The sequence below is a fragment of the Manacus vitellinus genome, unplaced genomic scaffold, assembly GCF_001715985.3.
Source record: "Manacus vitellinus isolate BGI_N305 unplaced genomic scaffold, ASM171598v3 scaffold_23_pilon, whole genome shotgun sequence".
Classification (NCBI taxonomy): Eukaryota; Metazoa; Chordata; class Aves; order Passeriformes; family Pipridae; genus Manacus; species Manacus vitellinus.
The window spans coordinates 6,974,095-6,998,578 of record NW_021939718.1 but is presented as its reverse complement, the minus strand read 5'-3'; the positions used below and the strand labels follow the sequence as shown (position 1 = coordinate 6,998,578).

At 40.4% G+C, this 24,484-nt stretch overlaps 1 protein-coding gene across 1 annotated transcript in view; it reads left to right on the top strand.

Moving 5' to 3' along the window:
* The first annotated feature begins 418 nt into the window (after nt 1-418).
* GRIN3A (glutamate ionotropic receptor NMDA type subunit 3A) overlaps nt 419-24,484 on the top strand; it is a 39,357-nt gene continuing 15,291 nt past the window's right edge. The window contains exons 1-4 of the mRNA XM_025895117.1: nt 419-1,011; nt 6,610-7,657; nt 21,820-21,965; nt 23,130-23,245. Coding sequence (XP_025750902.1) covers nt 425-1,011; nt 6,610-7,657; nt 21,820-21,965; nt 23,130-23,245 — 1,897 coding nt within the window. The 5' untranslated portion in view covers nt 419-424. The remainder of the gene's footprint in view (nt 1,012-6,609; nt 7,658-21,819; nt 21,966-23,129; nt 23,246-24,484) is intronic.

Here is a 24,484-nt window from a genome sequence, read left to right as displayed (position 1 = left end):
TGTTTACCAAAGAACTTTTCAGCATACACTTGTAAATGGTTTGGCACAAACTAGTGCTGAACCTAAGCAGTAAGGAAACACCTTCTCATACTCCTGCTAGGAGAGCAGGGAAATCTTTATTTGAGAATGCTAAGAAATCCAAAAAGACAAACAGATAGAAAGAAATACAAATTCTCGGAAACAGGCTCGTTAGTGACTACTGAAGTTGAGTTAAACTCTAGCTGAGGAAGCCCATGAATTGCAATCCAATTAAACTCAGTGGGTACACAGTTTCCTGTTTCTCACACAGTACTCTTGTTTGACAGGTGGTTACCTTGAACTAAAGGAGTGAATAAAAATTAAGCAAACCCATTAACTTTTGTCCAGTATATTTCTAATCAGTTGTCTTTCATATTTTTAACCATAGAATCCCCTTCACCTTCAGATGAGTTTAGAAAGCTCACTGAGTTCTGATGCTGACGTCACTTTCTCGATCCTTGCGATGAACAACTGGTATAACTTCAGCCTGATGCTGTGCCAGGAGGAGCGGAACGTCACAGATTTTCTCTTCCTCACACAACAGAGCTCCAAGTTCCACCTGGGATCCATTATAAACATCACAGCAAACCTCACTTCAACCAGCGACCTTCTGAACTACTTGCAGCTTTATCTGGAGAGCATCAAGGACACGACATCCACCATGGTGATGTTTGGATGCGATATGGAGAAAACACGGAGGATTTTTGAAATAACCACACAGTTTGGCGTGATGCCTCCAGAGCTTCATTGGATTATTGGGGATTCACAGAACGTGGAAGAGCTGAGGACAGAAGGTTTGCCCCTCGGTCTCATCGCCCACGGCAAGACAACACAGTCAGTCTTCGAGCACTACGTGCAGGACGCAATGGAGCTGGTAGCCAGAGCTGTAGCAGCAGCCACCATGATCCAGCCTGAACTAGCTCTTATTCCAAGTACAATGAATTGCATGGACACAGATGAGAGGAATATCACTTCAGGACAGTATCTGTCAAAGTAAGTTTTTCCTTCTTTTTTTTTTTTTTTTGTTTCAGTGTTTCCTCCTGCTTCTTTACTTCTATTCAGGTAGTGAAACTTAAACTGAGCCACATTGGGAGAGTAAACCAGTTGTAGAAGAAGACACTGTTCCACGGAAGTGGAAATCATGTGGTAAACATAGGCTAGGTTACAGACTGTGCTCTGAAACTTGTATTTATTTTTGTGCACATAAGAGGGAAAACTCCAGGCTAGTGTCAAATCCTCTGACATTCTGAGGTTCCTGAAAGTACACAAAAGACAGAATATTTGCACTATGAAGCAATCAGACAGTATAAAGATGTGTAGCCCTTGTTGGTATGCTTCCATGGAAAAGAGATAAAAAAGATGAACCTTGATCACCCCAGCAGCTGCTGCTTCTGGCAAGAGCACTTAATACTATAAAGTGCTCTCTCTGCTGCATGTCAATATATTGAAGCTATTCCCAAGACTGTTTTGGGGTTCATGTCTTGAAATATTCTGGGTTTTTGAGAGGAAAACATGAATGAGTCTTTCTGAAAACAAACAAAAAGGTCTTGGCTAACTGTTTGAATTCATCACGTAATTTACATCCAGCGAGTGTTGGTGTTGCATGTTTTCCCCCCAAAACATGATTTTCAACCAATAGGTTTTGTTGGAGTTAGGGTAAAAATTCTTGAGGCTTTTTTTATGCGGCTTTTTTTTGAAAAACTTAACTTTTTATCAGGTATGTCTGTACAATAATGCATTAACAGCACTGCTCAAAACACAGCCATTTGAGACCTCAACAGTTCTTTAGTCACCACTCATCCATAACTTAGGGGTCAAAAGCTTCCTGCTTCCCAAGAGTGAAAAAAGGCTTAGGAGTAAACATTGGACTGACTTGCAATATTCCAGGTGACTTGTGATATGAGTTTTGTCTCATTATTCTGGATATTTTAACTAGATTACACCTGAAAAGTAAAACTCAGAAAGAGGCTTCTTAAAGTAAGAAGAGGACAGCAGTTTTTTGAATAGCTTTTTGAGAGTTAAGGAAGGGATAACGAAAAAGGAAAGCAAAATTAAAACACTTTATAAATGAAAAATATTCCATCATCATTGCTGTGTACAGAGAACTATTAACTCTTTCATGAACAGTGACTGCTGTACCTTTTGGCATATTTTGGGAGACAATATGCAATTTCACATCTGTGAAATTTTTTGTCCCTTCATATTGGTAAGGGTACTGTGGAAATGAAAGAAAGAATCATACCCTTTTTTTTCCCTAGACATTTGCTTTTGAACCCTATTAAAGGCAAAATAACAGGTTAGATAAAACACCGCAGCTGTTTTTATGGCATACGAATGAGATAGACACCTGATGGCCAGAACTGATGTATTTGTGTCAGCAGCACAACTATTAACTCTGAGTGGTACCATTAAATTCCCAGGTGTGACACACTGATAAGTAGCTTCACTGTCACCAGCCCTATCCATTGCACCAGAACTTTTAGGCAGGTGGTTTGTGTCTCCAAAAGTGAAACTTCTGTCTGGTGCTTAACTGAGTGTTCATCAAAGTGGGTGTTTTCGTGTCTAGATGAACCCCTCTGTCTTGATATTTAGCCTTGGAGCTGTGGTGGGTGGGGATGGAGAAGGGGGATGGAGAAGGGGGATGGAGAAGGCACCGTGCACAGACCTTCACCTCCCCTCCCTGCAGAGCGTGGATGAACAGCAGTCCCACACTCTGGCACAGCCCGAGCTCTTGCTGCCAACACTGATCTCATACTTTGGCTGTGCAGACATTTAAATGCACCCAGGAGCAGAATAATGATCCAGTACATGGCAAGGTGTGCTTGTATCTGTGTGGATATGGATGTAGATGTACAACCCCCTGAAGATTATACTGTTGAAAGTCACCATTCATCATTCCTCTTACAATGAGATTAATCCCCTGATCCATTTTTGCCTGCTCATGGAGCATCCTTGTTGGTGGAACAAGGCATTAAAATTTCAAAACCTTATGTTGTCTTACAGCTTTCATTAGTCTTACAGCTTTAACCCTGTTTCTTGGGTAATTTCATCAACCTGCTATTTCACATATCCACAAAATCCTGGAATGGTTTGGGTTGGAAGGGACCTTAAACATCACCTCACTCTACCCACCCTGCCATGGACAGGAACACCTACTATAGTGATCAGCCTGTTCAAAGCCCCGTATAACCTGGCCTTGAACACTGCCAGGGGTGGGGTATCACAGCTTCTCTGGGCCAGTGCCTCACCACCCTCAGAGCCAAGAATTTCTTCCTAATTACCATCTAACCCTGCCCTCTGTCAGTCTGAAGCCATTCCCCCTTGTCCTATCACTTCTTGGCCTTGTAAAAAGTCCACTTTCAGCTCTCTTGAGCCCTTCTAGGTACTGGAAGAGTACTACAAGGTCTCCCCAGAACCTTTTTTTTCACTTGCCAATCCTAGTTCTTGTCTCAAGTAAGCTTCCCAAGAAAGATGTTGAACAACTGAGCCACCAAGCTTGAAAGAAAATACAATCATTTCAATAAATCATTCTTACATGTAGAACAGAGATACTGCTGCTGAACAGTAGTAGTATTGCCAAAGATCTAAGGAGCAGTTCTTACAACAAAGCACATGAGAAACAAGTAAGGCTAAAATGAGCAAATGAGACACTTCGGTCTCATTGTTCAAACTGAATTGACTCTAGTTAAGCTTTGATGCAGTTATCACAGACTGTCAGCTTACATATATCGACACAGCATCAAGGAAACTCATTCAGCATGCAGACTCAAGGACCTGGCCCTTCACCTTCTGAAATTTGTACAGGCTGTATTTCCATACAAACTTGTCAGTAGCCCTACTGAAACAGGACTTCTCAGATATTCCCAGTGTCTGTGCAATACCCAGCACTTGTAATTCCCAGAGATTCACATTAGAGATTTCTAGCTTAAGTGGCGTAGTCAGATCCTCTTATCTGTTTCCTAAAGTTAATGAGGAAGGGAGTTTTTACATGGCTTCCCTGGCATGGATTTCACTGGTGCTCCACACAGTGCATGCAAATGCTCAGCAGCCACAGCTGCTTGCGTTTAAAACAAAGTGTTGTTAAAATGTTTCTCTCATGTGGTTACCATCACTTATTTTGATCCATGTCCTGACACTATGGAAAATATAAAACATGCAAGTCAGCTGCAAAAGTAAGCCACTAGTGAAGTCACACATTTAAATGCTACTAAATCTCTCAGATACCTGCTCCTAACATGACCCCAGGACAGGTACAGAGGGCTTGTTTTGCCCTCCCAGGCACACTTATTTCTACCATGAAAGTCAGAGAACACAGTGCATGAATTCCACTGTTCTCATTCTACCATCAGAAAATTAATCCAATGCATTATTCCATAGCTTCAATTACTCCCAAAGCACCTGGTCTGCACACCACTAATATCCAGGGTGTGCAGTATTAGCAACATGGGGCCAAATTTCATCAGAACTTCGCAAGCATATTCCACGTGAGGAATTGCCTCCTGCAGTTTTGGCATTTTGTGAACTGCTAACAGTATTTACACACAATTCTCAGAAAAAAAGTTTCATACAGGCTCATCTACACACACAGAATGGTTTTACTGTTATTGTCAGAGTGATGGCTTCAGCATATACCCCCAGCAAGGCTTGTGAAGAAGTTGCACAATTTTTAGAGACTGGGAGAGATAAAAATAAGAGAGTTAAAACCCAAACAAGTTTATGGGCACATAAACCTTTCTTTAGTGCTTGAGACTGCCTTCTCCTATAAACTTTGTCTTGATAGTGCTTACATATGCAAACATGAAAGTACACCATCAGACAGAAAGGAAAGATAAGAGGAAAGGGCTGGGGAAACAGGGACAGACACCACTGATGAATGAAGTTATAGTATCGTTTAGCTGACACTACACTAAAGAGTAAAGGTTTAAAATATGAGAACGACATTTATAATTTATAAATATTTATATTTATATATATAAATAGTTTTAGGCATAATTTCCAGGCCCAGACTAACACATGTACAGATCAATTACTTTTGAGATTAGCGTCTCTATCCTCTTTCTCCAAACTCCCCCTACTCTAAAGAGACTGCATAAGAACAGTGAACTGTCTCAGAGAAGACTGTCACACACACAGTCACACTCAAAACTAAAATACTTACTTTCATAAATTTCCCTTTGCAGAGGGCAGACATTTATATGACCTTGAGAGTTTTAACTGCTGAAACCCCATCAAAAATCATGAAAAGTCATTAAAACAAAAGGTAGAGCCTGGGCAGAAGGATGCGTGCACACACAATTGCAATCGATTTATCCTTTTCAAATAAATTTAAGGTTATTTTTTATCCTCTGTAATTATTGATAAACAATTAACACTAATTAAAAGTTAATACCTTTCTTATTGAGGCTGTAATGACAGCTATAGCCTTTATACTTCTTTCAACATTTACTCTCACCCAATTCTCAGGACTAATGTGAGGTGTTATATTCTGCTGCAACAGTTAAATAGTCTGTCTTCTGAATGCCTTTTACTGAAAAATAAATGCACATCTTACCTTACACCATATAAACAGCAATCAAACTCAGTTGTTTTTAATGGAATCACCGTACTGACTTACACAGCCCCTGCAAAATGTGTAGCAGCTTTCCTATTAAGAGCACACAGTTCAACTGGTCATGGTGCTTGCACTAAAAAGGATTTTCCACTTCTAACACCTAATTACTGATGGGTTCCCTGCTCCTTTATCCATGTCATTTTAGCCTCTTTGATAATGACTTATGAGAAGCTGAACTCAACAGGGAAGACAACTACTAGCAAACGTTGGCTTCCAATACAAATATTAAACTTTATTGTGAATATCTGGAATAGTAGCAGCTCAGCATTCTCAATGCAGTGAAAAACTGATGCACTTCATGAAGTCTGTTAACGTGACAGCATGGCACTTTTAATAACATTACTTTTGCACTTTTTTACAAAACTACTTTTTCTATTTTTTTTTCATAATAATTAAAACTGACTGTCCTAGAGCAACCATCTTTCATTTTCTTCCCTTATTTATTCTGAAGTGGCTAACAGTGATTTACCAATGCCAGGTTTGCATTTTTGAATCCCCATTGGTTCACTTGAGAGTGCTTGAAAGCTGTTGACAGCACTTCAGTAGCCCCTCTTATGCAAGCTAGATCTTACTGAGATTATACCATTTTTTTGGAAGGACATTTCATACATAATTTCCACTCTTCCATTTTCGTATATATTTTTATCTAGGAAACTGACAACAGATCTGATGAGTTCAGCTTAGAACTAACCCATGCTTCATCAATTTATGAGGCAATGGTAACTGAAAAAATTATTGTCCTCATTCTCATTTTTTCCAGTAAATAAAGAAGATATCTGTCCTGAGAAGTTTTCATTTACATTAGATATGTAGGGGAGCATCCCCATGTAGTTTAGTTGTAAATTATGTAACTGATTCATTGTGCCATAGGAAGGCTAGTAATGATCCAGGTGTTCAGCAACATATCCAGCTATTCTCTGGAACATGAATTCATGGTTCAGCTGTCTGCTTCTGATTACTCTACCTTCTCCCTCCAACAGGTTTTTAGCCAACACAACTTTCGATGGTCTCAGTGGCCGCATTAAGGTGAAGGGCTCCTCCGTTGTCAGCTCAGAAAACAACTTCTTCATCTGGAATCTGCAGCACGACCCTGTCGGGAACCCAATGTGGACACGTCTGGGGAGCTGGCAAGAGGGAAAGATAATCATGGACTATGGAATATGGCCAGAACAGACACAGAGACATAAAAGTCACATGCAGCACCCCACCCGGCTACACCTCAGAGTGGTGACTCTGATTGAGCACCCATTTGTCTTCACAAGGGATGTCGATGATGAAGGTCTTTGCCCAGCAGGACAGCTGTGCCTGGACCCCTTGACCAACAACTCAGGTGTGCTGGATAACCTGTTTGAAACCCTCCAAGGGGGGAATGACACCATTCCCATTGAGCTGAAGAAGTGCTGCTATGGCTACTGCATTGACCTGCTGGAGAAGCTGGCTGAGGATATGAATTTCGATTTTGACTTGTACATTGTTGGGGATGGAAAATATGGAGCTTGGAAGAATGGCCACTGGACGGGGCTGGTGGGAGACCTTCTGGCTGGCACAGCTCACATGGCAGTGACATCATTTAGCATCAACACTGCCCGCAGCCAAGTGATTGACTTCACCAGCCCTTTCTTTTCAACCAGCTTGGGCATCCTGGTGAGGACCAAGGACACGGCAGCTCCTATTGGAGCCTTTATGTGGCCACTGCACTGGACTATGTGGCTGGGTATATTTGTTGCTCTTCACATCACAGCTGTATTCCTCACCTTATACGAATGGAAAAGCCCTTTTGGAATGACCCCTAGGGGAAGGAATAGGAACAAAGTCTTCTCCTTCTCCTCTGCCTTGAATGTCTGCTACTCGATCCTGTTTGGAAGAACAGCTGCCATCAAACCCCCGAAGTGCTGGACTGGAAGGTTTTTAATGAATCTCTGGGCTATTTTCTGCCTTTTTTGTTTGTCCACATACACAGCCAACCTGGCTGCTGTCATGGTAGGAGAGAAGATCTATGAAGAGCTTTCTGGAATACATGACCCAAAGGTAAAGCATGTCCATTGCTATTAACTCAGCCTTTTCTTCTTTCCACTCAAAATTCATTGCTCCATAATTTATGGTTTCAGCAAGAGAGGGCTTTTAAACACCTACAAAAGTGGAGGGGAAGGATTTCAAAGATTGAAGGTGAGGGGGAAGGTGAAATATTTTGATGTTGCCCACTGCAGAGAAGAAAAGTGGCTTTGACATGCAGATTAGGGGTTTGAGTTCAGATCCAAGACTCTTTGACAGTAGTTGTTTTGATCAGTTGGATAATTCAGTTCATCATGACAGTTAATCAAACAAAACAACTGCACAGCTCAAAGACAAAACCAATGATGTTCTCTAGGTAGGATTTTGCAAGTATTTCGCTGGTCATGATGCTGCTGGCAAAGGCATTACTGGCAAAACTCCCCATGAATGCTAAATGAGAAATGTAACAGAACTGAAATATTTTGAAAAATCCTGCCTTATGCATCAAAACAGTGGAATCCACTTTACAAGTAGTCAGGAATTTGATTTGCAGTGTTGTTTCTGCTGGAGAGCAGTCATGGGAGGAGATGAATAATGTTGTAGACAACCCCTCTGCAAAGTGCTCAGACTTCCTAGTACTGCCTCCACCTGCTCTCTCCCCCTTTCCAAGGGGTCTTCAGTTGGTCTTTAAGTCCAGTCATTTTATAAGACTATTCTTATTTAATTTGGCACTAAGTAGTGATCACGAAAAGATGTGGCAGAATGGTTTGCAGAGAGAATAGATGGCTGCAGGTGACATAAGAGCATCCTCTTCAGCTGACAATCACTCTAAGAGACAGGGTGGCAACAGGAAATTTCCCTTCTTCGTCTGGCACCTTCTGCAGTGAAGGTGGGATTGAATTTTCCACAGTTTTATACTCATGACCTGACTACTGGTACAGAAAACATTCACCATGGTGACTGAATCAATACAATGCTGTGCCATTGTAAAAAGCAATTTTCATAACTCAAGAACTGGACATATATTTTGATTTTGTAAACTGTGTAAATAAATGTTACATATGTCCCTTCAGGCAGCAAAGGCCAAGCTCCATCTGTTACATTATTAAAACTTTACATTCAGACTAATGATCCTACAGTTTTGACTTTGTCTGACTCACTTCCTTTAATGTTAACTAGATTGTTTCTATCAAAAACATTTTAAACCAAGAACAATAGTTTTTGTGGTTGGCCTGACGCAGTCTAAAATTGATTTATGTCTAAAAGCAAATTGCTTCTATTAATCTGCCCTTCCCCTCCCAGAACAAAATACCATGAATATTACATGAATATCTTTATCAATGTAAGGCACAAAAGTCCAGGAATCAATGTACATGTTTTATTCAAAGCATTCTGAACAAGCAAATGAGACTTTTCAGCTGAATTTCCCCATCATCTGTTGCACTGTTGTGTGAACCATAATGTTAGCTTGAAAACGAGGTTAGTCCTCTACTATTTGCATGACCATCTCCTCATCCATCAAATCAAACTGCATCAGATTGCATCCAATTTTTCTGCATTATTATTGTGATCACATGTGGAGTTTGTAAAGCAGATATTGGGAAATTTCTGCGACTGCATGAAAATCCAATTATTCTAAAGCTGTGCTGCAAAACTTGGCTGTTGAGTTACAAAATTGAACACAGAGTGTTGAAGTATGTCAGCGGCTGCAAATACAAGTCTTGGTCCAGAATAAGAACACCAACAACTCATGGTTAGTAATGTCAGTGATTCCAATAAATCGGTGGGATTACTGGCCTTTCCTAGACAAGCTCTCCTCTGCTTCATGGACCAGATCTAAGCTTCTGAGCCGTTACCAATTCCCATTGTTGGAATAAGACAAAATATTTTAAGGAAGAAAAAGATTGCCTGCCATTATATGAGCTACAAAATAGTTTCATATATTTCATTCATGCATTTGCCTCCACAGTCTTAGTCCAAAAGAGTAGTTATAATAGAAAATGCACTGGTGTAACCTTTGCTTGCACAAAACCTGACCTGTGCCTATTCAGAGTTCTGAGAGTTAAAGCTTAGGTTTGGGAAATGTTTGGGGCACAACAGTCACAGATGTACAGGCACCACATTTTAGTTACTTAAAGCATTTCATATGTGATTAAAAGATTTTATGTTTGGGATTTTCTTCCCAAATCTGCTTACCTCTTTTTAGGAGACTCATTTCAAAAAGAAGGCAACAGGAGGCAGAAATAATCTTTTTAATTTAAATATACTTCCAAACATTTACTTCTAAACCTTCTTCTGCTGCTCTCAGTGTGCATGTGCCCTTTGTACTGTGCTTTTGAAATGTACTTGAAAAACAAAACCCAAAATAGAGGAGCAACCTTCTTGAGGTGATATAAGACATGTAATTTCTTCAGGCTGTCAGCCATAAATGGCAAATCTCATCTGAGGTAGGAAATAGTCAGGAAGGACAGAATTAGAGCTCAGTTGGACCTTTAAATGCACTAATGATGCAGAAGAGAATATAGAACTATCATCGAGCTCCTGAAAGGAGGAGCAGCCAGTGAGGCCAGACAAACCAGAGCAGATGGCAAGCAGTGAGAAGAAAGAGAATTAAGTTCCTGGAATGTGTCTTGAATTTGGGGAACTTGGTATGTATTTTCTGTGTAAGGATCTTAACAAGGGTACGTCACTAAAGCCAAATGCCTGCAGAATCCATCAAAGCTGGCTGCCCCCTTTATTGGGTCACATTTCAGGTGACCTTTTACAGTAAGAGCCAATGAATTGCAGAGATATTGAAGCAATGTCCTGCCACATTAAAATCTAATTCTTTTAAGAGAGTGGGCAATTTTTTGTCCCCTTCCCCACCACCCCACCCCCATTTTCTAACTGTAGATGTTTTAAACATCATCTCTTGCCAGTGGAAACTGGCAGACACAACTTTTGTGTTCACTGGAACATGTTCAGCCTGCTTTGAGGGCAAGAGGATAGTTACAGGATGAACATGCTGGCTACCCAGATGGAAGTTGCATCCATGTCCTGATTCTCTCTTAATAAGCTCCCTGCAGTACGTGGCAAAGAAGTTTAAAAGCTCTTCTGCACATAGAGGAGATAGAGAAAAAACATTGTGTTTGGATCACTACAGTTGCTTTTATCCCTTCTTGCATCTGAATCGCAGAGGTTTATTTCAATTTTTCTTCTAATGTCACATCTTTAAATGCACAGAAAAAATTACAATATTTGCCTTTGTCAGAGTGCCTGGCAGACCAGGTACATTGTTGTATGAGTTGATTCTTTACAAGGTCAGACATTCAGCCTACAGGCATGATCAGCATCCTGCCTTAGGGCTGGTCTTATGATAGAATCACAGAATGGTTTGAGTTGGAAGGGGGACCTTAAGGATCATCTTGTTCATCCCCCCTTCCATAAACACAGACACCTTCCACTAGACCAGGTAAGTCTGTAGAAATAAAACTACTTACTCTGCCAAACAACTCATGAAAAGTGATACTGCAGGATCTCCCCAGGGAGCGTTTTTTTTCAGTGGCAAGAGGGCTTGAAACAGGGACTTCGCTTTCAGGTTTTTCATACAAGAGCACATCCTGGAGATGCACTGAGGAGTCCTGAGCACATTGAGGCACTCACATTATCTGAGGCAAAACAGTTGTGGGAGTCCAGAGAACAGAATAAACATTTCAAACATACCAACATGAAAACAGCAGAAGATGAGGAGCTGGACAGATTTTCCATAAGTGGTCCAGTGCCTGGCCTTTCTTTCTGTTAAAACTGTTATTCTTTCAACAATTTAGTGACTTTTTCAGGTGCTATCCAAGCATTTTGACTTTTGTGACAGTGTCGCTTTTCTTTCCCATCTGCAGTATACACTTGAGTAGCCTACCTGTTAATTTACTGCAGTTATATTTTTACTTCTCTTGATCACTTTACCTTCAAAACACTCCTTGACAATGGCAAAGTTCTTTTCCACATTGTATTTTGAGATAAAAATATCAAACCTATTGAGACTAATTTGACAAAAGAAGGGCTACTCATGTGGATCCCATCATCAGTAATTTCACTGCAATATCCCTCCCAACTTCATGTGCCTGCAGTGAAGACATTATCTATGATTTACTCAGTCTACTGTGCTTTCACAGTTAGATGGCACTGGTGGGCACTTGGAGCTGCTGTTAAGAGACTTCCTTCAGGGTAAGAAGATCACCTAAACCGTTCCCTGGAGTTGCCTACTTCTCTCTGACATGCATGATGGTGTGCCAGCATGGCCAGCACTGATGTCACACAAAAAATGTATGTGCCTCAAAGAATACAATGCAGACACCTACAGTCACACTGACAAATCCCATCCAGCAAGTTCTTTCAACAGCCCTGGTGTGCTTTGGGATTAGTCCTCAGAAATCACTGCTCTTCTCCCAGTCCAGTGTCTCAACACTTGCTCTTATGAGCCGTCCATCTTTTTATTACAAAACCAAGCACTTTGAATGATCCAGGCAAGGTACTTCCGACATTTTGTTACTCAGGGATTATGTATGATCACACAGATTTTTGATTCTAGATACAAAACACAAAACATGAGGGTGCAAGCTCTTATTTCTTATTTATTAAAATCTCAGTTAATTTAGAGGCCTTGTGGCCAATTATTGTATCAGTTGAATACTTTGTGTTACTTGTATGAGAACTGTCCATAAATACAACTGACAAGTAGCTGCAGATGAGCTTTAGCAACATCAAACCACAGAAAGAGAAAGATCCATTCACTATATATGCCTTTTTCATCATTAGAGGTACAATTCAAATATTCCTGCTTTTAATGATATTTTCCCTCAAGTTCATCAAGCTTGAGAGTGAGGCCATAACTGTTGTGTGTTTATTGATAAAATTTCTTCCTCAGAAAAGGAATTCTTGTAAGAACTACACTAAAGGAAATTACTGCCATGGTCTCACTGCAAAAACCTAAGATGAATCATTATAAGGGGCCCCACTTGCACTACTATGTATTAAATAGATAATGAAATACCATTTATTTAAATATGCAGTAAATGCATTAAATTGTATAGCAAAAAAACAAGCAACAAACTCAGTGAAGTTCACAGAAATCTTATTGCTGCCATGCGGTTTATTATTTGCAGAGGACTGCAGGGTTCTTTTCTTTTTACAGTTAAAAGAAGAATCTATAGAGCATGTATTTCTGTGCAGGAAGTCCCTGGGCACAGGAAGGTCATGATTCACAACATCACACCCTGCTAATTAAGACATGGTACTTTTCTGAGTATTAATGAGTCAGTGAAGGATTTGAACTTGAGGACTTAAGTGTCACAGAGACCAAAGTGAAAAAGTCTCAGATAAAGGTGAAATCAAGCATCAAACTCCAGTCAGAACAAAGAATTGTAGAGCCATCTCATACAGGAATGAAAGGCATCTACAGTTTATGAAGGTGAAATCATTACTTCATTGGCTTCCCCATGCAATTTATTGGGAACATTGGACTTGTTAACTTCCCCATCACCTCATTAAAGATTTCTTGTAAAGATACAGCTTTGGATTCTCAGAATCTGTCCAGTTCAGATTTGTATCATTCAGATACCTAGTTTATCAGACAATGCACTGCAGTGTTCTACAGATCAAATTTCCATTCCCATTTTATGTCTTCTTGCCAACAATTATCTTCTTAGTATCTTTGCATATTAACCTCTGCTGCTCCAGGTCTTCACTTGCACATGCCTTGTACTGTCACCGAGTGCCTTGGCCACTTCTCAGCTCACCATTCTGTTTGACCCAAAGAGTTTAGGGGCAGGTGTGGAAGAGAAGAAGTCCCGCTGTCTTCACTCCATGTGATGCAGGTTGTAAAAGTTGTTCCTCAGCACAGGAGTTATTGTGGCTCAGCATTTTTGCATTTGTATTGATGTCAATTTCTTACTCTCAACCTGCATATACCTATATGTCATATAGGTATTTTTTTTAAAAAAGGAAATTTTTTTAAAGAAGGAAAGTGATCCCACCACCAGAAATAGTTACTGTTACATAAGTGGTGTTCATACCCATGCTAGAAATAATAAAAAGTGGAGAAATATGAGAAGTTACTGAAGTAACTGGCAAAGAGGAGAGGAGAATGGTAAAGATGCATAAGGCTGATCTTACCACCTGGCAGGTGGAAGATCATCATACAGCTGACTTAGCAGCACTGAGGATATTTATTATTGTTCACAAAAGTCACAAACATTGTGATCTACAGAGACCAGAATACTATTCTGGCTCACCTTCCTAGAGACTGAAGTCCTCAGTCAGCTCCCACCCTAATCCCTTGGGTTTCAGGGCTGACAAGAGTCCAAGCCCTGTAGAAAAAAAAATAATTGTTTTCATTGAGTGCATTAAGATTTGACAGAACATCAGGTAAAGTCAAATACTGATGTCTGTATTTCACTGTGCAAGAGGTCAAGGCATCCAAATGTGTCCATGATTTTTCTTTTACACTTTATGCTTAACACATTTCTCACTGTTCCAAACTGATTCCAAGAAGAAAAAAACCCTTTTTGTTCCAATGTTGGATCTGTCAGTAACAAAGGACTCTTTCTGATTTACCTTCATTTGATGCTCTTGAACCAAAAGGCAATAACAAGTAACATATTCAAGAAATCAGGTCTGCACAGATGGACAGTTCCACCATCTACAGTGGGAAACTTCTTCATCCTAGTAACTAATTTATAACACAAACCCATTCTTTGTTCCTTTACTGGAAACCACAGGGCACTAGTCTTGCATCACCTGTTTAGGCAGAGGATTGTTTTCAGCCCTGGTATACAGGGGACAACTGCCATATGGCCAGGGGGTAGGAGAACTGACCTTAAACCAGCAACAGCTGGAGCAGAAGAAATTTGAGAGAAAATGGATTTTAAAGATGATCGGTTTTAAGGTGAAGAGACTACCTACAGTTCAAGCTGCTGCCGCATTAGGTTTCCCCCTCCAGCCCTCAGTGGCTTGTAGAGATCCGTGGTACCTTTTCGTCCACAGACTCAAGACTTAGGACAGAGGGACAAGAGGGATTCTTTATCCAGAAATATCCCATATCTCTGTAGTAGCTTGAAAATATTTTTCAGCCAAGCAGCTCTCCTTCTCTTGTTTCTAATTTGAAAAGGATTTCACTTACCTGAAAGCAGCATTAGCCCTCTTTTATGGGTAGCAAGCGGAAGAATTTGTTCAAAGAAGTGATTCTATTTGGAACACTTTTACAGCTGCTTTGTGCTGGTGAAGTAGATTTGGAAACAGTGATCTATTGCCTTTTGGGAATTACATCCATTTTTTTCCCTCAGTCTACCCATTTTTTCTACAATAATTTACTCTTACTATCTTACAGTTCTCAGCTCTCCTGGAAAAAATCACAGCTTTCTCTGTCCAGAAAACCCTTAAAATGCTATTAAGAAACAGAGATAAACACACCTGCAAGTTCATATTCACCAGAGTGCTGTTTTATGGAGCTTCTTGAACTGCCCAGCAACTCAATCATCAGGGCAACCCTCAGAAATTACCCACAGATCTGAGTGCCCGGTCTCATTCCTGAGCTTTTGCAGCACACAGAGGAGCAGAACAGATCTTGCAATTAATTATTAGCACTCACACAGGGACCATCAATATAAAGGCTTTATACTTTTAAACAGAGACTTAAGTCACAGTTTCTTCTCATGTAGTCTCCTCTTGCAATGAGGAGAATAAACTGTCAGCACTGGACTGTGCAGTGTTTTCCAGATTAAAACTGCTCATTAACTTCAGTGCAGCGGTCAGGATTTATATCAGCTAATGAACCTGGCTAATTTGGATTCAAAGTTATAGAATTTTAAGAAAATCTCACATTATCCTGGCAAGTCAAGAATCAGCTCCACTGACACCTTTTGCAGCAGAGAAGCAGAAGTGCTCTTTCAAATGTACTCTGCAAACACCCTCTCCTGGAGGCCCTGGGAACATCTCTGCTTCCAAAGCTTGAACACGTGGGACGTTTTTTGATGAAAAACCTCAACTTCCAGAAGTTGAGCTGTGATTTTCCTCTGCTAAAATCTGAAATTCATGTTCTTCACTGTGAATAATTTTTTTTCTTTCATCTCCCTCTGCACCCCATAAATATTCACTAGTTAGTTTTCAATAACTCTTGCAGATAAGTAGGGAAAGCCCATGAACAGAGTTTTACATAATTCTGTTGTTGGGGGGAGGTGCTTTATTTGTTTTATTCATTTTCCCCTGAAACCTTGCTTAGCACTACCAATTGCATTTATTTTATCAGTGGACCATGAGAAGTCTACTAGCAGCTGGAAGACCACCTCAACGTATAGGTTACATAAGGCAAAGTAAAATGAAGCCAAAAACAGAAGTCTCAGTGTAAAACAGCAGTGTCTCTAAAAGCATGTCAGTTCTTCACTTAATGCTACCCTTTTCCAGTGATTAGCAATTGAAACTGAGCAGATTTTCAAGATTGTGCAGCCATTCCCTGGCAGAGATTGTGCTGGCATGAACATCAATTGTGCTGATATACCAGGTGTCCAGTGAACACTGCACGTGGTGTCACACCAGGTAACCAGCACTGTCATGGTGGTGGGTTACTGAAACCTTTTGCACAACAATTTTTCCTCAGAATTTGTTGTAAAAGTTAGGAAAGTGTTTTTAGCCATGTTCCTTCTTTCTATACCCGATTAAAATTGGAGAGCAATAGGTAGTAGGTGGTGGTAAAAGCTGAATTCACAATAGCTGCATCTGTCGCTGCAGGGTACAGTCACAGGCACCACACCCAGCTGCATACTGGATTGCCTTTTCCTCATTTCCCTCAAAAAATAGTTCATGGAATTGAATTTGGGAGAGGCTTACTGAATGAGTGATGAAATACTTCTAATGATTTGAGATAACAATTAGAAATGGTGTTCCTAAAGCATGTTTCCTCCAGTCGTATACTGAAATGCACAGAATAGTTCTGATTCAGTGCACCCCATCAATCGAGTGCTGGGAAAGCATTTCCTACATTTCAATTACATCATCATTTATAGAAAATAGACATAATTTCCCTTCCCAACAGTTGTTCTGTTTAGATCTTCCTTGTCTCCTCACAGCTCCCAGCAAACTCAAACTCCATAAGATCAGAAGGCAATATTGTATTGCCTACTTGTCTGGAGCTGAGACTATGTATTTATATTCTGAACACCTGGAGTTCTTACACACTGAAAAATCAATGACAACCAAGTGTGATGTAAACCTCAGAATGTTAGTAAAAATAATGACAAGGGCATCAAGATGGGGAAAGGTCTTTGAGGCAAATCTTCTAGCTTTGCAGAACTGAAAAGTCATACAGAAGCCAGAACCTGCTAGAAAGCCCTCAAAACCCCACAGCCCAACAGCTTTGAATGTGTCAAGGTTAAGTGCTGGCAGCATCTCATACATTTTCTGTTTTAAATCCCAACTTGCATAGGATATTTCTAGGCCTGTTTCCTTTCAAGTTGGAGTCTAGGTGTTCTCAGCCTAGCTGGTGGTGCTCAATGAAGTGGCACTGTATTACAAAAAATGGAACATGTCAAGTAATGCAAACTCCCTGTCATTCAGGATTGTATTTTCTTCTTTCTGCTCCTGTGGTTTTATCACACTGATGTTTATCAGATTGGTATTTTCATGCATAATTGGCACCCCAAGCCATAAATGTATGCAGATGCCCAGTTCTTCTCAACATCTTTCCAAATAAAACAAGTTCTCTACTTCCCACTCAGCAGATGTTTTAACAGGAGACAGAAACCAAGAAAATCTAGAAGTAAGGGGCCAAGCCAAGGGAACTGGTAGCTGCAGTGTTTGCTTTCAGCAGTAAGCAGCACAGACATCATTAGTCTGGTCACACCATTGTATACAAGGTACAGAAGACTTTGAGAAGTCCCAGAGCTTTTCCTGGCACTGTCAGAGAAGCTGGATGCACTGTAAAGCTCTTGAGTTTGTTTAAACACTACATGTGTTTAAGCATCCCTGTTTCAGTGCTCAAGTGACCCAACAACCATTTCATTTCCTCAGTGTTTGGCAGGAATCGCATTACCACTGCTGTGAGGGCTGTCATGACCATTTAACTCAGATCTAAATGGAGGTCATCATGTATATCGCATGAATGGCTTTAGATAGTTTTAAAAATTTGGGAGGTACCTAAGTAGTATGGCCATTCATGGTATACACTCAGTATAAAACTCAGTTCTCTCATATGACAGCCATGATCTCCAGTATTTGAGATGCAAAAATGATACTGTTAGCTGCTGGAGCTCTCATCTTCTTTAGGAGGACCACTAACCAGGAACACTAAATAGCCTTTTAACCCCTTTTAACTTTTAATAGATAAAATATCAAAATCTATTAATAGCTAATAGCTTTTAACATTGTTTTCTAACTACTTCATTAATACATTCATGTATTTGCTGTTACACTGCCCAGATCATTGGCATTCCTATGCTCAGCCCTCTTGGTAGCTCAGCCAGCATAGTTTGCAGTTGCCTGTGATGCTGTGGTGGCCTTGCTGGATAACATTCAAAGGGCTGCTTACTTGCTAAACACTAATGGATCTTCAAAAAGGAGATATAGGAAAAATCTCCTCACCATAAAGATTGCCAGGCACTGGAAAAGGCTGCCCAGGAAAGTGGTAGAGTCACCATCCCTGAAGGGATTTAAGAGATATGTAGTTGTGACACTGTGACACAGTTCAGTGATGGATTCAGCAGTGCTGGGTTAGCACTTGGGCTCAATGATCTTAAGGGTCTTTTTTCAACCAAAATGATTCTGTGATTCAATGATCTGTCTGTTAAAAAAACTTAAATACCTTTATTTAGGCTATTACTTTTTTGCAATATCTGTACTTATAAGTTTCTTCACATCTTGTTCAATGAATTGTCAAGCCAGGACTGTACTGTTGCCTCAAAGCCTCTCCTCAGGTTGAAACAAACCTTGTTCTTGCCATTTCTTGCAGCCATAGATGTGTGATTTTGGAGGGACTTTGTAAAGCTGTCTAAGCTGAGTGTCAAGAAAACTCATGTCAGGAAATGGATGTGCAGTTATTACATTCATTTATTTTTAACTGTACTTTAATCACCAGCAAATCTCCAGGTACTCTATGGATAAAAAAAGTGTCAACAGTTTCTAGTGCCCTTTACCTGCTTTGTGATGTTTATTTAGCTTTGAGACTGACTGAGCTTTGAATGAAAAAACAGTATATATACAGAATTATAGTCTCCATATAGTAGAAATGCCTATAATTTCAACAGCTATTTTTTCCTCAATAAGATAGCCTTTATACTTGCTATTACTGATAAAAAAATACAGTAATTGTCTCCCTTGAACAGCCAGTTTAAAAAAAAAATTATAGAATCCATTCTCGATTCTTCAAATTTTGATTCTTCAACTGCTGATTTTTCAGAGTTCATGATTTCTCTGTAGCCCTAGGCATGAGGATTCCATTATTGGTTTATAGAAAACAGAAAGACTCTTTCATATAGGACTTTTAAAATATAAGAAACACGAAAGAAACAGAGCATGAGAAACAGAAAAGATTAAAAAAAAAGATATAATTAATAAGGCAAGACTCACAGGAATACTGACATTTACCTAACTTGTCGAAACACAGATATTTGTGGTTTCCTGCTTTTCACATAATCTTCTCTGGAGAAAACTACAGAAAGCAAGAAAGCAGCAGTGACAACCGATTAATCTTATTTCCATCCTGAAGATTTCATCTTGAAGCAAGTAACCTTTAGCATTCTTAGCAGATCAGCAGTAAGTGCTTTTGGCAGCATTTTGCATTGTCAATCCACTGTTATCACTTAGCTGCAAGCAAACCTTTTCCTTGTGTGTATAAGCGGCAACAAGTAGAAAACAGTCCTGAAAGACTTAGAGGATTAAAACACTATTAACATTTATCCCTTGTAAAAGGAGTCAAGGTTCGTCAAATATAAAGTTGCAGACACATAATGATGCTTTAGAAAAAGTGGAGAGTACCAGAAGCAGGTCGGGCATTGGATGCAAGGGATCACTGCATGACCCCCTTACACAGACTTTCCAAGACTTCCCACCAGACATATGGTGTTGCTAGAGACAAGATATTAAACCAGATGGACTTTTGATCTAATCCACATTCCAGTTTTATCCTTGTTTGTGGTGAAATTTGACAATGAGCACAACACAAAGCAAACTGTGGGCAGTTCCCAGTACAGGATTTGGGACAGAAAATTGCATGGAGGTGCAGTTCACTGTCTTTGTACTAGCCTTCCCCACAGAGTTTTAAATACTTAGCTAGATGTTAGATGCTGGTGACAGTCTGAGTGAGATGCTTTCCAGTGAAGTCAGACTTTATCTGTAGCTCAGATGTTGCACTGCAATTGGCATCACTATGTGTGGGCCACAAACATCACAACGATGGTTCAGTGTTGAGTCTTGATGAGGTTTTCACTCTCTTCACTGAAACTGACAAGAAATAAAACCTAAAAAAATTAGTACTGACTATGGTAATGAGCTTCTTGGGACATAGAGTGCATTAGCCCACTCCAAGCTCATTCTTTAAGTAGGTCATCTTCACTGTATGAAGGTTTGTGTTGACAGCATTGTGCTGGAAGTCTCCATGATGTATTGTCACAGCCCAACTTCTGTTATTTATGTCTCCTGGCACTTGAATGCTGCTCCCACACTCTCAAGCAAGAACATTTACCTCTGCACCCACAGTCCTTCTGGCACAGCATCCCTATGGCCAGCTCTGGATAGAGACACACCCTGCCTCGCTTGTCCATAGTCATGTAGTCTGGAACAACTCAAATGCCCACAGACTTGCATTTAGCCGCAGATCTCATTCCCAGGTCGCAGCACAAGGACCAGATCAGCTGAGCACAATGTGGAGAACACCTGCCCACTTTCCAGGTAATACCAGAAATACAGTATGTCCATAGCTTCCAGGACATCAAAATGCCATCCAAAAGACCTTTCTCTGTTCCTCTTCAGACTAAACTAGGTGATTGTGAGTTTACATCCTACCTGTGTTATCCTTAAAAAAGCTAGGAACACTCATTTATCCATGGGGTCATTGAAGAGAAGAGTGGGGATGGTCTTTTTATGGCTTTGTGTGTTCCCCTACACTGTTCTACAAAGATGATAGTGCAGAAACAAGATGGACTGCCAGAAAAGACCTCTTTGCTTGGTCTTTGCAAAGCAGAGCATGGCCATGGTGAGATCATCTTTGCAAGCTGCTGTGAAGACCACAAGCTTCCTGGGAAGCAAATAGAGCATGACTATTTCAGCCTTTCCTTAGCCTTATTTGGCTTCCTGTGCTCTGAAAGTTTGACCTCTTAGAGGCTGGTACATTGCTGAAGGCTTTCCAATTAATGTGTCTTGGCAGCACTTGGCCAGCTCAAGGAAGTGATTGGTATAGTGGAGGGAACCGCCTGACTCCTCCACTGCAGCTTGAAAATTTCCCCAGGAGTCCCTGAACTCTCCAAAGACAAACAGGGCACTTCAGAAAGATAGGTCTGTGAAACCTGAACTAGACTATTTAGGCCTTAAATACAAAGGGTGGAGCCAGTTGTGAAAAGGACAGGACACAAAACTGCAAAAACTGTCTGTATGTTTATAGCCTGCTCCAGGTTAGGCTGTGTAGAGGAGAATTCTTCCTCCTCCTCACTGGCAGGGGCAACTTTTTGGTGTACACAACATTCAGCCCTTAGTTTGTCTGTGAAGAATGGCAGCAAAAACTGTGATAAGGTATATAGGCTTCTAGAAATGAACTGAGGGTGCTACCCTTCTGCAGACGGCAAAATTTCTTCCTTAAGGAGTCAGTAAAAGGCATTTTGCTGAAATAAATTCAGACTGTGTGTCTTTCGCTGCCTACAAAGAGCCCCAGAAAGTGGATTGTATCCAACCTGGAGGCTTCTCATAACACTTCCTGAAACGTCACCAGTTTTAGAGACAATAATCCCAGTGTTGGTTTGGGTGTTCAGGGCATGTCATGGGAGATGTTTTTAACATTTGAAGAAGATCCTGAGAGTTTAGTCACCTGGTGAGTCTTTTTCAAGTTTTTCTGGGGTTTGGAAAGAGGACCAAAGGCAGGCCTGTGAATGCTGAAAATTTCTGATAAACATGTATAAGACCAAGACTCCAGATGTGACGAAGGCAAGTATCCCTGCTAATCTCTTCTGACTTCCTCTCCTCAGCTCCACCACCCATCCCAAGGGTTTCGGTTCGGGACTGTGCGGGAGAGCAGCGCAGAGGATTATGTGAGGCAGAGCTTCCCAGAGATGCACGAGTACATGCGGCGCTACAACGTCCCTGCCACCACGGACGGAGTGGCTTACCTGAAGTGAGCTTCTGCATGCAGCAGCACATCTGGCCTCTTGGCCAGTGAGGTGGCACGGCAGTGAGATGGTGATGGGTTTCCTGCTTGCCGTGTCACTTATCCCACAAAACATCACAGCCCAAGCAAAAGCTGCCAATGAGGTTCCTCAGCATGGTGGGAGGAAAGAAGGTTCTCAGAGAGGAATCCTAATTTGTCATTAAGATGAATAAAAGAAGCATTAGGCTGCTAAAAACTAATAAACACAAAGTCTTCTTGGTTTAGGGAATCATGAGACATTTGTGCTTGACAGTCTGGGGTCACACAACTTATCCAGGAAATGGAATAGCTGATAATTAGCCTGAAATAATTGATTTATCTTATTCATAGAAGTTGCCTAAAAGATAGCCTGAGAATTTTCCATCAGAAGTTGTTTCCCAGACCTATCTTAATGATAATTAAGATATATGGCAGTTCTCTGAGTTACGCTGGAATCAATCCATTGAAATCAATGAAGTAATCACATCGGGAGAACACCCAGATTTTTAAGGGGACAGGAATCAAGGGTGCAGTCCTTGGATCAGATGAGAATAGGCACTGCAACTGTTCTTCTGTATCATAATTTTATGCAAGCATGCTGTTCAGAAGTGATTATATTAGTAAAATTCAATCCTCCGTGTTCATGGAGACTGAACATAGAGAAAAGCTGAATCAGGTGAAGGAAATAATTTACCTCATATTCAAGGAGAAAGGGGCAGGAATACCTTGGAGTAAGTTATCCTTTTGCATTTTTGGTGTAATACCTGTAGCTTTAACAATACAAATCAAGACAGAAGTAGTATTTTAGCAATTTCTGATCTTTTCCAAAAAAGCTTTGTGCTACCTTTCAACTGAGTTGAAGTGCAACAGGTTGTAATGTTTTCCATCTTTCGCAGTAGTATTTTTGGGGAGTAAAGTAAGTCCTAAACTGTCTGTACTGCTTTAAATGCACAAAGATTGCATTTCACGCACAATTCCCTTCCCTTCTTCGAAATATAAATTAGTTTTCATTTTAAGTCCAGATGTGCAAAAGACTGCCCTGGTCTCTGTTTTCATACAGGGATCTTGCAGAGAATTGCATAGATAAATGTTCAGTGAGCATCACTGAATCTTAGACTGTGAGATGGTTCTGACTTTTAACATTGAATATAGGCATGATCCAGAGAAACTCGATGCCTTCATCATGGATAAAGCACTCCTAGATTATGAAGTATCAATAGATGCTGACTGCAAGCTTCTAACAGTGGGAAAACCCTTTGCCATTGAAGGTAATAGTTTTATAACATACTGTTCTGTTTCTCACGTCGCATTTGCTGTTTTGTGATGTGGTATTCTCAGTGAAAGTATGTGGGGGAAACTGTGAGAGTATTATGGTAAAACCCTCAGTGAATAAGCAGAATGAAAGCTTCAGTCCTTTTTTTATGGTTGTTGAGCTTTTAGATCTCTTATACCATTTGTTTTAAAGCCAGGTTGGATGGAGTTTTGAGCAGCCTGGTCTAGTAGAAGGGGTTCCTGCCCATGGAAGGATTTGTATGTGAGCAGCTGCATGTTTCATCATGCACCTGCAACCTGACAAATCTTCCCTTTCAGAAAGGTCAGCTCTACTGAAGGAAACCAAAAGCTTCCACAACTTTGAATCAAGTAAATCATATTTCAATATAGAAAAAAAAACTCACAAAAATAACCCCCAAATTGTATGATTTTGCATGACTAGACTTCACATCATACAATTACAAAAGAAGTATGCAGAAAATGTGATATTCATTCTAGCTATGCCTTCTCTGAAGGAAATCCTTCAATGTTAGCTAATATATTCAGGCACAATTCAAAAAACTCAGCAGCAAGGGAGCTTATTGCATTGTAGATAAACATATCAGTGTATCTCTCATTGAAAAGCAAGCCACTGTCATGGCAAATTCAGCACTTGTGTACTTGCAGGGGTGTTTTCTTTCTTGCTGTGTTGTTGTGGGTTTTTTTAATGAGACAGTCTGAAATTCTGAATTCTGAACTGAAAAACAAAAATCCGCAGTGGACTAGAAAGGAATCTCTCCAGGCAGTTGGCAGCACATCTCTGCATGCAACTGCATGTCTTCTAGGCATAATTGTATTTGTTCAGAATTTCTAAAGTCGAACCCCAGATTCTGCAAATAGAAATACCATATTCAGAGTTACTGAATCCATTTTCACTTACATGGAGTCCCTTACCACCACTTCAACATGGTGAAAGACAGTGGCTAAAAACTGTATTTATTAGTATCTGAAGGTCCCTGTCACTGCCAGAGCAGAAGGGCATGAACTGAAAGCATAGCTCCCAGGCTTTAAATTGCTGTGTGATAACAATGCAGACTGCTCACATATACATTTACATGCATATGGCTCCTCATCAGAAAATGCGTAGGAAGAAAATGTCACATCTGACACCACAGTCACATCCACTGCTCTGACAATATAAAAGCATCACAGAATGGTTTATGTGACATTGAGGCCCTTTAGCATTTCTAAAACAA